At 39.7% G+C, this 14924-nt stretch overlaps 1 protein-coding gene across 1 annotated transcript; it reads right to left on the reverse strand.

Annotated features, from left to right (window-relative positions):
• Positions 1–278: 278 nt before the first annotated feature.
• Positions 279–7536, reverse strand: LOC127534175 (odorant receptor 131-2-like). The gene is made up of 3 exons (XM_051948719.1): positions 7387–7536; positions 722–1474; positions 279–284 (listed from the first exon to the last, which is right to left on the reverse strand). Exons 1-3 carry the CDS (start codon positions 7534–7536, stop codon positions 279–281), a joined length of 909 nt encoding a protein of 302 aa, XP_051804679.1.
• Positions 7537–14924: the final 7388 nt, after the last annotated feature.

Genomic DNA, 14924 nt, shown 5'->3' on the forward strand with positions numbered 1-14924 from the left:
AGCGATCACAGAATGTTTCGTACGTGTTTTGGAGTAAATGTGAATATTGTAGCACCGTTTTTTTTGTTTTAACTCTCTGATCCCCTGCATTATGGCCTTGTGTGCTGGTGCATTTTCAGAGCAAAAGAAAAGCAAAGTGAAGAGAGTGTTTGCATTTATGCATTCCTGGACGTCTCTTTGTTGGACCTAAAAGGATCCAGATATACATATGCAAGTTAAACACCACTTCCAAATGTGCAATTGTTGCAGCTGATAACAGAAGAATTTATGTGCTTTGTTCAGACCTGAAACATTATGGAGTTAGCAGAAGTATTTCTAGCAAGTAAATAAACCTGGTGGACTGAGAAAGCTGCTCATTCTGAAAGGCTCCACCTACAAACTAGATAAAACTCAGACTGGCAAAGCTTGGGGAGACTTAGTTGCAGGAGAGTACAGGAAAAGCAGCAAAGAACTTCTTCATACTTTATCATTTTATATTAAACATATTTTTTAATGAATGTTTACCGAATGAAACCTTTAATAATTGCTTCTTATGCACTGAAAAGTGCCACGAACACATTATTGTAAGTGTTGGAATCTAAACCCAGCCCTGACCTTCACGGATTATTAGTTAAACTTGATATTTGCCAGAATTTCTGTCCAAATAAAAGGAGAGAAATTTTTTTAGATGTGAGGCAAAAAAGATACCTAGCTTAAAATGTCAAAAGCGATGTGACCTTACTCTGCAGAACATGTGCCTTTTCAGGTACTTCCTATAAGTTTTGTCTCTTATGCCGTAGATGATCGGACTGATTGATCGTGGCAGTACCTGGACAGTGATATAAAAAGCAAATAAGACATCTGAAAAATTCTTTGGGAACCATTGCTGCACGGCTGTTAACACAAAGGGTATTGTATAAGCTGTCATACACAATAACACCTGAAAGCCATGGAGGAGGATTGTGTTTCGGGCTTTCTTAGCATCCCCGCTTGCTGATTTTGCGGTGAACACAATTTTGAAGTATGTGTAAAATATAACAAACCAAACCATGACCAGATACACAACATATGTAATGTCCCTCTTCTTGGTGAGGTGGGGATTTGGAAAGGCAGTTTCCCTGAGGCAGAACACGTAGGAACTGAAGTACTCCAGGGGCTCTGTGGCCACAGTGACGAAAAGATCAGGAAGGACGGACAAGACGGTGGTCGCCCAAATTAAACCAATCAACATTAGCACTCTTTTGACGGTGCAGATCTGACTGTGGCGAAGGGGGATGCAGATGGCGACGTAGCACTCCACGGCCATGCAGGCCAGATTCAGAGGGGTGTTCTCAGTGGTGAAGAGCGCTATCAGGATGATGGAGCAGCAGACAGAGATGTGTATTTTGTAGAGGGTGTAGCTGATGAGGAACAGTAGGACGGTCAGCGTCACCTGGATCATATCGTTGATCACCAGGTGGATGAAAAGGATGTACCGTGGATTCATGTAGAAGATCTCGAGGGTGGAAAGAAAGACAAGGGAGGGAAGTGCATTCACTGGTTTGTTACAAATGATTATGTTGAATAATAACCCAAACATGTGTTGTAAGTTAGGAACTCTGTAACACCTTTGTGAAATGAAATGAGCTATTTCTAAGTTTCTAAAGGTAAAAGCCACGTTAATCTTTCAAAGAAAGTTCTGCAGACAGTTGAAGAACTTCAGTAGTTTGGATCAACATGAAACTCTTTTCTTCAAGCTTTATTACCAATGATTAAGAATTAAGAAAAGCCTCTTTACATTGTTAAAAGCAATTCTTGAAAAAGTCTGACAGAAAAAAAATTCAGAAATTGTGGAAAGAGATGTTATCCATAATTTAACAAAACAAGAAAATTTCATAAAATAACCCTTTTAGAAGTAAATTCTTCTCAGTCCTCAATATGCAAAATGTTTCTTTAAATAAATGGAAAATATCTGTAGAATGAAGATTTTTCTTTGTCGATTTAAATACTGTATGCGTTGTATGTAAGCTATAGATGAAGGAGATGATAGTGGACATGAGGAAGGAGAGGAGACCTCAGCATTCACTGTACATCCAGGAGCTTGAAGTGGAGAGCTTTAAATATGTGGGCGTCCACATCAGTGAGGACCTAACCTGGACACTCAACTCCACACAGCTTGTTAAGAAGGCGCAACAGCGGCTGTACTTCCTGAGGAGGCTGAGGAAATTCGGCATGTCACCTAAGATCCTCAGCAACTTCTACAGCTGCATCGTTGAGAGCATCTTGACCAGCTGCATCACCGTGTGGTATGGCAGCACTACTGCTATGGACCGCAAACGCATGCAGAGAGTGATGTAGACTGCTGAGAAGATCACCGGGACTCCACTGCCCTCTCTGCAGAGCAACAGTAGAGCTGCCTCCATCCGAAGGGATCCCACCCACCCCTAGCACGGCCTGTTCACACTTCTACCCTCAGGCCGGAGGTACAGGAGTATCAAATGCAGGACCACTAGGTTTAAGAACTCTTTCTTTCCCACTGCCATCAGACTCCTAAACTGCTGACCGGAGTTTACACCAGCAGCACAATACTGTACTGCCATATTTGCATTTGTATTGTATTGTATTTTTATATTTTAAATTTTACACTTGTGTTATTTGTTCTATTTTAAATTTAAATTTCTATTTATATTCTTTTAAATTTATTCTTACACATTAGGCATTAGGTGGACAGCAGAGTAAGAATTTCATTGTACAGGGAAACATGTTTCCATACTGTGTACATGACAATAAACACTTTGATTCTTGATTCTTGAGTCTATGACCACACATATTAAAAGCACATAACAGATTTTTGGTTTGGACATTATTTACAGTTTTAGCCTGTTTCTCTTTTCAGTGTGATCAGTGTGTAAATTCATATTTTTTGTGTGATTTTACTAGATAATATCTGGAATCTAACAAAACAGGAAATTATGCACAACAGTCTGAGAATTATTGATAATTTTTCAGTCCACTGGCCTCCTTTCCATGACAATGATGACACGGCTGGTGGATAGATTATGGAGCGTACTGAGGAGCAGAACATTCCAGAGCAACACACAAATATCCAAAGACCCTCTCCCAAAGCTGTAAACTTGGTAAGACACCATTTCAGGAGACAGCTAACCTAAAATTCACCTCCAAATAGAATATCTGCTGATCGGATGTTTACTACTAAAGGACCACTCACGATACCTTTGGAGACAACAGGATGTCTCCTACCTCCACCAGAATCTGATAAGAGTCATAAAGTGTCAACTGTGAGGAAAACCTCTGCAGGACTGGCATTCTGATCTTCTGATCTCCTAACCTAACACACAGAACTTTATACACAGGAGTGAATAGAACAGTTTAAATCAGAACATTAAAGAAATGCACCATCATCTGAATGACGATCTGGACTAAGTCTTTGATACCAGGCTGATAAGGACCAGCATGGAAGAAGAACACATCCAATCTGAGGTGTTTGTGGAAGATGCACACACATGATACACAAGCACAACACCCTCTCCTCTCTCTGTCACAGACCACAGCCAGAAAAGACACAGAGAGACTTTTTACTCTGAGAATGATAACAGGTCGGAGCTCGAGGTACAAGCTGTACTGGATGGGAAACCAGGATGGGATTGGTGGAGTTGTGATCTTCCTCGCAGTAAAGTGGATAGACAAGGTGTTCGACATCTCTCGAGTATCAGACAGGATCCTTGTGATGAAGATCTGTATCGACAGACTTGTTCTTAACATCATATCAGTACATGCCCCACAGGTGGGACTTGATAGCAGTGTAAAAGATGACTTTTACAACAAGCTGCTCAGTGTGGTGTCCAGAATTAATGCACAAGAAAAGCTATACATCCGTGGAGACTTCAATGGTCACATTTGCTGCAACCCTGACGGCTTTGAGGGAGTACATGGAGGAAATGGCCATGGGCAACGTAATCAGGAGGGAGAGCGTATGTTGGAGTTTGCGATTGCCCATGTCCTGGTTGTTGGCAACTCATTCTTCAGGAAACCAGAGCAGCAGCTCATCACATATCAGTCAGGTGGATACAGCAGCCAGATTGATTACATCTTGTTGAGAAGGGGGGACCTCAAGCTAACCAAGAATGTCAAGGCCATTAACGAGGAGGAATGTGTATTGCAACACAGACTCCTTGTCTGTGACACCTCACTGAAGTTTTCCCCACCACAGCGCAGGCAGTACATTCCCAAGATATGCACATGGAAGCTTAGAGACCAGGAGCATAGGTCTAAGTTTACCTGCGAGATAGAGACAGCCTTACAAGCTGCTAGCCCCCAAGGAACAGTTGAAGAAATCTGGCTGAAGCTAAAGTCAAGCCTCCTTAGCACCACAGAGAAGGTATGTGGCTGGACAAAGAAGGGACCACCAAGGAAACAGACCTGGTGGTGGAATGATGAGGTTAGCACAGCTGTGAAGGAAAACAGAAGGTGCTGGAAAGCTTGAAAGCAGAATGGATATGGGAAAGAGACCTACGTTGTGGCTAAGAGACAAGCTAAGCTAAGCAGAGGAGCTGGAACTACAAAAATGTGCTTGATGGAAAGGACAACATCTTCTGCATTGATAAGCAAATGAGGCATCAAAACCAAGTTGTCATCGGGGACAAGTGTGTGAGGAATGACTGCGGTGAAATGGCTCTAGACGATGAAGTCAAGAAAGTAGCATGGCAAGAAAATTATCAGAGATTGTTGAACATAGAGTTCCCCTGGGACTCAGAGCAGTTGTCGGTGGCTGACCCTCTCGCCGGACCTGCAATACAGATCACCAAGAAGATGGTTAAGGAGGCTGTGAAGAGTTCAAAGAGTGGTAAAGCAGCTGGACCATCGAGCATCACAGCCGAGATGCTGAAGGCCTCAGGTGACAACTGCATTTCCTACCTCACCAAGCTACTCAACAGAGTCATCAGTGAAGGTTGTATTCCAACGGACTGGGACACGAGCTATGTGGTGAATTGCTACAAAGGCAAAGGTGATGCACTTGAGAGGGGCAACTACTGGGGCTTGAAGTTGCTGGACCAAGTGATGAAGATTCTGGAGAGAGTCTTAGAGAAGCTGATTAGAGGGATGGTCAACATTAGTGAAGTGCAGGAAAGGCGTTGGGAGAAGCGCCATCCACTGCCAGGGATGCATGCACTGGATCCACAACTCCTGCAGTGGCATCAGAGGAAGACTCCAGGGTGATCCAACTTATAGATGCTCTCGCTGCCTTGGAATAGCTAGGCCTATAGATGGACGACCTCTTCAACATGTGTCTGTGGATGACCAACAGCTTGACACGGTAGGCAGCTTCTGCTACTTAGGAGACACAGTCTGTGCCACTGGAGGATGCGCAATCAGCATTACCTCCAGATGCAGAACTGCATGGGGTAAGTTTAGAGAACTCCTCCCCATCCTCACCAACAGAACTGTCTCACTTCAGACACGAGAAAGTATCTATTCTGCCTGCGTAAGGAGTGTACTACTGTACTCAAGCGAATGCTGGCCATCAAGAAAAGAGGACAGTGTACGGCTGGACCGCAATGACAGAACAATGGTGAGGTGGATTTGCGGAGTGAAAGTGGAAGATCAGATTAGCATGGATACATTGTATGAAAGGCTTGGCATCCCATACATTGAACAGGGCATGTTCATAGAAGTACATCCTGGATAAATAAATGTCAGCTGCTTCAAGCAGAGGGGAGCAAACCTAGAGGAAGGCCTACAAAGTCATGGAAAGGGACCATCAAGGAGGATCTGCGTGCCTGGAATCTCTCTATGGACATGGCAGATAACAGGGATGATTGGAGAAAGAGACTGCGAGATGCCAGAAGACCGTCCAACACCCTGGAAGGGGTCCAACGGACGTAAAATGCATGATGATGATGATGATGATGAATATTTGCTGCCTATGTCCTCTTTTTCTTATTACTGAATGCATATGCTTGTATGATTAAACATGTTATAAGTTCACTTCAATGTTGCCTAAACTCTACAATTTGTAAGTTTATTCTTATGTTTACACATTTTATTATTATCTCAGGAGCCATATGAGATACATGTGTTGTGTTTGGTGTCATTTTAATCATTTATTTGGTGTTATTTCAGATCTGTGATCATCATAAATATTGAACAACTGGAATTCTACATTTAAGAAATGAACTAAGAGTACATTTTTATTTGGCCTCTGACCTCTCCTGGACAGTAAAGCCCAACACCGTCCCATGAGAGGAACACATCCATGATCGGTTAGATGCTGATTTGAATTTGGCTCCAAAAACTTTGTATATAGAGGAAATTCATTTGAATGCAACTCAGTCTCAGTTTGAGTTTGTTTGTTTTTTGGTTTTTTTTTTTTTTTTAGTTTCGTTTAGTTTTCCTTTATGAAGAATGTAACTTGGACTTTTAGAAAAATTCAACTTGGGTTTGTAACTGGGCTTGAAACAAAGGACCATAGGAAAATTGACTCTTAGAAGAATGCAACTGGACTTACAAATTATTTAAGAATTACAACAGCACGAATATTTCCTTGATAACTCTGAGCTTTGACTCTTAGTGTTTTTACTTTAGCATACTTTTGCAATGCAAACCTGCCAATGTTCCTCCTTGTCTCTGCGTTCCTGAAACAACGCATCCATCAGATCATCACAGCAGCCTCTCTCTCACTACTACAAAGGCTACGCTAGTATCACATTCCATCTGCTAAATGAGTGAATTTACAAATTACAATTTCTTTTCCAATTACAAAGTATTTCTGAATTCATCACTTTTTCTACCAACTGCTTCCAGTGATGATCACAGTTCATTACTTTATCTGCATTTATTCACTGTCTGTTGTTGTCATGTCGTTGTAGTTTATTGTTTGTTCGCAGAATTAGTTATGTTTTTATATAATTATCATCAGTTCTACTGTGTATTTCTTTGTTTTGGGAAATGGAGGTCAATGAAATCAGAGTTTATGACTTTCATAATGAGAGTGATCAACTTCATCTTAATCAAAGTCTCTTTGGAGAACCTGGAGAAAACCTGGCAGGGAGAACATTTAACCTCCATACAGAAATATCCCAGGGAGGCTGGGACGTGAACTGGGGATCTTCTAGCTGCAAGATGACGGTGCTAACCACCAAGTCACTGTGAAGGCCCTTAGAGGCAGTATGAAGAATCTGAAAAAAACCCCACTATATTTTATTTGAAAAAAAAACCTGTTATATCATCCAGGAGAATCCCATATTTTCTCATTTCAGTGCTCAAATGGAAACTTTCAAATGGGTAAAACATAAACTAAATGTATTCATATTTAAACAAAATAGAATTAATAGTTTTCACATTTGTTTCCAGCAACTTTAGGAGTGACTGTAGGTAGAGTCATCTCATGCAAATAAAGGAGTGTCAGACCTGGTGCTTGCGAAAGGTTTGAATGAGCGCAGCATTGATGTAGTTGATGGAGATGCCGAGGACCACAACGATCACATTCTTGACTACAGCTTTGGAGAAGGAATCCCGGTACTCTATAACCACGGTCACATTGGCAGATGACACGTTCATGTCTTACAGGCTGAAAAACTACCACAGAAAAAACATGTTAAAAACTGTATGTTGTAATGTGCAGAAACATTAAAAAAAAAAAAAAACTTAAAATCTGTTTCACACTGCAGTCTGACACCACACACTATTAGACTCCATGAGAGCATGACTACACAGTTTAAAGTGTTAAAATGTGGTTAGCTATACACTTGAAACTGCACCATGATAGTTTTTCACGATAAATTATCCATATTTACACTATCGTTCAAAGGTTTGGGGTCACCCGGAGAATGTCATGTTCTCCAGGAAAACTCCCACTTTTATCCATGTGCTAACATAACTGCACAAGGGTTTTCTAACCATCAATGAGCCTTTCAACAGCATTAGCTAACACAATGTAGCATTAGAACACAGGAGTGATGGTTGCTGGAAATGTTCCTCTGTACCCCTATGGAGATATTCCATTAGAAATCAGCTGTTTACAGCTAGAATAGTCATTTACCACATTAACTATGTCTATACTGGATTTATCATTCATTTAATGGTGTCATCATTGAAAAATAACTGCTTTTATTTCAATAATAAGGAGAGACATTTGAACGGTTGTGTTTGAGATATTTAATCCTACCATTGTTGTGCTAAAAAGTGTGAACATTTACATCTTTCTGAGAATAAGACAAAGGAGTTCTCACCTCAGGACCAGGATCACGGCATCAGCCTGAAAGATAAAAATCAATGTCTTGTTATTTCAAATTTATTTAAAATTTAGCAGCTAATATGTAAGAACAAACAGAACAGATAAGCTCAGTCACTTCTGTTGCTACTGATTTAAAATGACAGCATGTATAACTGCATTTGATAAGACAATATTCATAAAATGAGATGATAGGTGTTTTAAATATCGTCATAATTCAGACTGTTGAATCAGTCTTGCTGTTTCTGCTATCTATCACACAACGCTTCATCCAGACTCCACATTGTGGTGTGGAAATCTGAATGAAAGAATTAGAAGTCTGGTAACAGAAAAAAAGAATCACGTTTAGCATAGAGCAAGAAAATACCCCCATAAAACACAACCTGAAACACCACAGAACACCTTAAAGCCATTAAAACAACAAGAATGATCTCATAAAACAGTTTGTTTTAAAACTTCACAAACAATTTCTGCTTTTACATATCTCAGGTCACATGACTGTACAGTGCTCACCTTAGCTGATGCATCCAGACTACGACACGAATATTACATCAGGCTTTATATGGCTCACCGTCCAAAGATTCTCCAAGGAATTAGGAGTGTGTGTGTGTGTGTGTGTGTGTGTGTGTGTGTGTGTGTGTGTGTGTGTGTGTGTGTGTGTGTGTGTACTGTATGTCTGCACATGTATGGACACTATTGTTCAAAAGTTTTAAACTTTTAAAACGGTGATCACCTACACGTGTTCATGTTTTTATCAGTACACTGTAACAGATTTATTTGTAAAACGATAGTAAAATGCGGGCAGATGCGGTTGCCAGTATTTTTACAGTGATTCTACTGTAATTGACTTAAACAGTTACTTAATGTAGAACTGAGTCCTCTACAACAGTTTAGGAGATTACATTGTCAGTGACTCCACTCTCCACAGCATTTTCTTTGTGTTTTTACTTGCAGCACATGCTGTAGTTGTCTTTAGTAAGTACTGATGAATGCAGCATGAGTACAACTGGAAAGGTTTTTGTAGCGTCACCACCCCGCAAGCTATCCTGACTGTTACTTCAGGGCCCGTCCTAAATGAATGAAGAGGCAGTCAGAACTGCATTTGAAAGGTCAAAGGGACATAAAACTTGCATGTCTAGAATCACCAGTCAAATCTGGTAAATAAAAAAAAAATGCTTAAAAGGTTTGACAACTTTGCCTCAAAATAAGATGTAAAACCAGTTTTCCCCCACAAATTATGATTCTGCTGCACATTCACACAGTTCCATGACACTGGGCTTCACTGGATGTTTCCTGTTTCACCATCTTAAAAACCCCTGATGGTCAGAACAGCCTTAGAAACATGCTGACCACAAAATCCATCTGCATGTGCTTGGACATTCTGCCCAGCAAGCAGAAAATGTTCCCACAACATTGACTAAAATGACCAACAAGTTCTAATCGTGTTTTAGAGAAAACATATAAATTCTAATGTTCAGAGAATGTTCTATGGCATGTTTTTATTGCGAATAATGTTCCTATGAAGTTAAAGTCAACTGAGACAGACAGTTTTAACATCCAGAGAATGTTTGAAGGATGTTGTCACATTATGTCACACAAAAGAACGTTTTCAAACCACTCAAAGAATAGTTTTAAGATGGAGGCCTCAGAAAACAGATCATGTCTGTGTAATGTAAAATATGAACAAAGGGAGAACAGAACTTTATCAGGTCTGTCCTAAGACCTGGAGTTCACACAACAACAGTAATAATAATAACATAAACCACTGTTCAAAAGTTTGGGTTACTTAGAAATATATATATATATATATTCTTTTTTTATCTGACCTTTATTCAATCAGAAGATTAACAACCTCTGTTGCAAGAGATTTCTGACCTAGATAGGCAGCAGCAAATACTAAACACAGTTATAAAATTACACAGTTTAAGCATAATTAAAGAACAAACAAAAAACAAAAACTTTAAAAGCTTGTAAATTTAAATAAAATCTAATTTACAAGCAAGTTATGAAAACCAAGTGCATGTTGTGGAATCGGCCTCAAGAACTCACAGTTTGGATTTAAGAGCACTCACTGAGATTAATGGCTAATTTCCAGTTTTTCTGCAACATATTCCAGGCAAAAAGTGCAGAATAAACAAAAGCCTTTTTACCCAGTTCAGTACAAACATATGGACCAGAAAGCAACTGCTGATGTTGTGAACGGAGAGAGTGAAGATCAGAACTTTTCTGTGCAGGTAGAAGAACAAATGGAGGACAGTAGTCCAAGTATCACCTTGTATATGAAAGTCTACCAATGATGGAACCTTCTGGTGGCTAAAGCAGTCGTCCTACCAGAGAGAAGAACTCACAGTGGTGCATCAAGTGTAGACATAGTTAATGTGGTAAATGACTATTCTAGCTGTAAACAGCTGATTTTTAATGGAATATCTCCATAGGGGTACAGAGGAACATTTCCAGCAACCATCACTCCTGTGTTCTAATGCTACATTGTGTTAGCTAATGGTGTTGAAAGGCTCATTGATGGTTAGAAAACCCTTGTACAGTTTTGTTAGCACATGAATAAAAGTGTGAGTTTCCATGGAGAACATGGAATTGTCTGTGTGACCTCAAACGTTTGACCGGTGGTGTTTTGGAGTGGATGAAGCCTGCTCACTAACTAAATATAAGACAGCAAATAGGACACAAACACTGTGGATGTTCAGCCCCAGAAGTGACTGTCTGCTCAGCTACAGATCTGCTGTTTTAGAGGTCTACAGTGAAAATGTTACAGTTTCTTTCTCAGATTTTTCACGTCTGCTGTGAGAAGGACTGTCGATAAAAACACAACTGGATATTACTGGAGTAGTACTGTACATTTTGTGACTAAAACTGTAATCTAAAAATATTTTGCTCTGACCAACATCGCCAGCATTTTGCTTTAACTTTTCCCTCTTTTGATTTTCAAGCTCACACTTCCTACAACACTGTCTGAGTAAACTTACTCTTAGGGAGACTTTGTGTGTCTTTCGGGACATCCTGACATTTTCACTAATCCTCTGTGTGATCAGGAAGCGAGTGTTGCTGCAGGACGCTGAGCGAGCAGCCGCCTCATCAGCCTCCTGAGGCTCCGACTGTAAAGGTCAGTCACTCTGGGGCAGCTTGTTATGGAGAGCACAGATCCAGCATCAGGGATCTATTAGGCAGGTATCTGAGAGAGTTTCTTATAGCTGCCATTAAACAAATCTACAATTACAAGAAGCTAGAGATGATGATGACCTTTAAATGGTAAACAAGTTGCCGTATCCTCAGAGGAGAACAGCTGATGAAGCTCACTGACATGAACAACAATAATATCCTCTTCAGGCTCTTTGGGTAGCTGCTAGTCCACATGGAGATCAGACTGTTTGCTCGTTTGTGTGACTGCTTTGCCCTCTTAATAGCTTTTAGTTTGAAACCATTTCATGAAAACTAACAAGCGTTTCAGAGTTTGCTTGTGGTGATTTCATTTTCAATTCTTTATTATTTGGACGGGACAGTGCATATTAATGAATGTACAATCTCATCAGTTTACTCAAGGTTGCAGTAAATAAGCCGGATTTAGCTCAGGGCGAGTTTCCACCCATTGTCCCCAACATAAAATAAAAACGTATGGAGTTACAGATGGATAAAAACAGTAAAGTAAAACAATTACAATGGTAAATGAGTTCTGGCTGGGTTAAACCTCTCTCAGTGCTACCATGCTACCCATAAAGTTCTGATAGTTAAATGTCCTCCAGTTTGATAGTTCATCAGTCATGTCTTATACCGTCTCTGTAAACTGACAAAAGTGGAGCTTTTTGTGATAGCTGGAGGTAAACTATTCCAGTTTGTGCACCCTTTAATTCAGGGGTGTCAAACTCATTTTAGTTAATTTAGTTCCACATTCAGCCCAATTTGATCTGAAGTGGTCCGGACCAGTAAAATCATTACATAATAACATGTAAATTACCACAAGCACAATTTCTTCCTTTGTTTTAGTCCAATAAAGTACATTCTGAAAATGTTCGCATTCAAGGAATTATCTTTTTACAAAACATCATGAAAAACCTGAAATTTATTAAGAAAAATAAATTCAAATTCAACAACATGAGGCCTCAGTTGATCATTTACATAAACATGTTACATCAGTGAGCCTTTCAGCACCATTAGCTAACACAATGTAGCATTAGAACACAGCAGTGATGGTTGCTGGAAATGTTCCTCTGTACCCCTATGGAGATATTCCATTAAAAATCAGCTGTTTACAGCTACAATAGTCATTTACCACATTAACTATGTCTACACTGGATTTATCATTCATTTCATGCTATCTTCATAAAAAAAAAATGCTTTTGAACGGTGGTGTATGGATTCTGTTCAGAGTGGGGAATTTGTCATAGGACATGTCCACCAATGAGGATAAAAAATAATAACAAAAAGTTTTTATTTCCCAGATATCATTAGCTTCAGTAAAACTTTTCTTCTGTTGAGCTGTGTTTGTTCAAAGGAACTTGTGGAACAAACATGTGTTGCATCAGTCTGCTGAGAGAATGTGTTGAAGGTCAGTAATGATGCTGCAGTGATTCCCCACAGAGCTGCTCTTCAAACAGCAGCACACAAGGAAAATGTTCTGTTCCTCTGTGTTTCAATGACATGGAAATCTGTACGCCCTTTAAAAACAGAAGTCATCGTTGATCTATGGAGAGTAAAGTGTTGTCAGAGGGTACTTGTTGTTCAAATGAATCTTCAAACAGCAAAGTTTGCAAACTTGCATCATTATAGTTTTGACTAAGAAAAGTTTCTAGGTTCTAGATGTGTGGGACAAACAGTGGGAGTATATTTTCACATCATTCTCTCTCTAATATTCAATTCAGATTGAAAAATAAAGGGAAAAAAAGGGGAAAAAATTCTCAGAGAATCGGCTTCCATTGGCTTCACCCTGTTGATGAAATAGCTTCCAAGTAAATACAAATACGATAAAAATCTACATGTAATTAAATCCAGCATATTATTAAAATACGCAGAAATGAAGTGAGAGTTTCATAGTATTTGTCATGAGATTAACTCTGATAGTGAGTGTCTGCAGGCGTCAGACTTTACAGTCATTCTGTTTGTTGTTTGTTTTAATGCTCATTGTAACTGATTTTTTGTTGTTTGTTTTAATGCTCATTATAACTGATTGTTTGTTGTTTGTTTTAATGCTCATTATAACTGATTGTTGTTTGTTTTAATGCTCATTGTAACTGATTGTTGTTTGTTTTTAATGCTCATTGTAACTGATTGTTTGTTGTTTGTTTTAATGCTCATTATAACTGATTGTTTGTTGTTTGTTTTAATGCTCATTGTAACTGATTGTTGTTTGTTTTAATGCTCATTGTAACTGATTGTTGTTTGTTTTTAATGCTCATTGTAACTGATTGTATTGAAGTATAAAAAATCGTGTTCTGCATACTTTCTGTGTCTCTGGGTGTAATATAGGAGGATAGGTAGCAGTTACAATGATGATGACCCACACATCACACACAGAAACCTGATGACAGCCTTCCTGCTTCTTTCACAGCCGCCGGATAAAAGCCACATTTAAGAAAAGCGTCTGTGAGGGACAGCGAGGTCTGGAGAAGACTTCAAAATGTTTTACAATATAGTATGAACTTTTTGCTGATCACCAAGTAACTCTTTAACCCTCTGTTTTAGGCAGTTTTTAAAAGCATAAACACTCCTCTTTACACTTACAGACTTACAGGAGGCTACAGGTAATGATCTAACTTCTACCTGTCATCAAAAGATAGCTGCAGCAGAGGATGGAAGATGAAATGGAAGTGCAGAATCAGGTCAGGGGAGTGCAATTATTAACCCTGTAAAACTCACCGATGCCAAAATACAACATCAGTTATTCTTATTTTTCATTTTTCTGTATCAACATTATACACACACACACACACACACACACACACATATATATGTATATTGGGGATGGTTCGAGCCGATCCGCTGGATCGATATCGAGTTCGATCCAGGTCAAAATGACTGGCTCGAGCATCGGAGTTTTATATTAGAACTCGTTCGATCCGATCCATAAGCCCAATCTATCTCATATCCTCATCTTCACTTTTCACGACATGCAGTAACACAGACGAGCTGTTGCCATGGTTACCATGTGCCCGTGTTTTCGTCACGTGAGCAGAGAGTGAACAGAAGCCTGGAGAGCTGTGGTCATGTCTGCCGTGTGGAATTATTATATGTGAACGGAGGAGAAAAGTAAAATAGCTGAGTGCAACGTTTACAAAATAAGTCTCTCAAGGGGTGGCAGCAAAACCGGACATTTTAACACAAAGAACTTAATACAGCATCTGCAGAAGCATCATGGAAAGCAGTACGGAGACTTTTTACAGGCGAGTGCAAAAATAAAAGTGACCTGCGGCAACCATTGTTGCAGGAAGCACTACAGAAGAGTAAAAACTCGCTCCAACGCCAAAATATAACAGAGAAAATTGTCGAGTTCATTTTGCTGGATGAGCAACCACCTTGTGTGGTGGAAAATGTGGATTGTTGAAGTATTTTTCATTCCCCAGGAAAAATCTGACTCCCCCTTTGCGTGAACGTGTGCGCCTTACGTTTCACTCTGTGGCCACTTGACGGCTTTTCTGTTGTACGTTTACTGTTTTTTTTTGTTGTTGTTTTCTACTGTTTTTCGGGTTAAATGTGATTAGGTAGCGAA

Source organism: Acanthochromis polyacanthus, chromosome 5 (genome assembly GCF_021347895.1).
Source record: "Acanthochromis polyacanthus isolate Apoly-LR-REF ecotype Palm Island chromosome 5, KAUST_Apoly_ChrSc, whole genome shotgun sequence".
In the NCBI taxonomy this organism is placed as follows: Eukaryota; Metazoa; Chordata; class Actinopteri; family Pomacentridae; genus Acanthochromis; species Acanthochromis polyacanthus.

Excerpts from the sequence above, each read along its gene's own strand:
- LOC127534175 (XM_051948719.1), bottom strand. The coding sequence starts at position 7,536 with ATGAACGTGTCATCTGCCAATGTGACCGTGGTTATAGAGTACCGGGAT. Across the intron at positions 1,475-7,386 it reads AAACCTTTCGCAAGCACCAG|ATCTTCTACATGAATCCACG; the intron begins GTCTGACACTCC and ends TCCACCCTCGAG.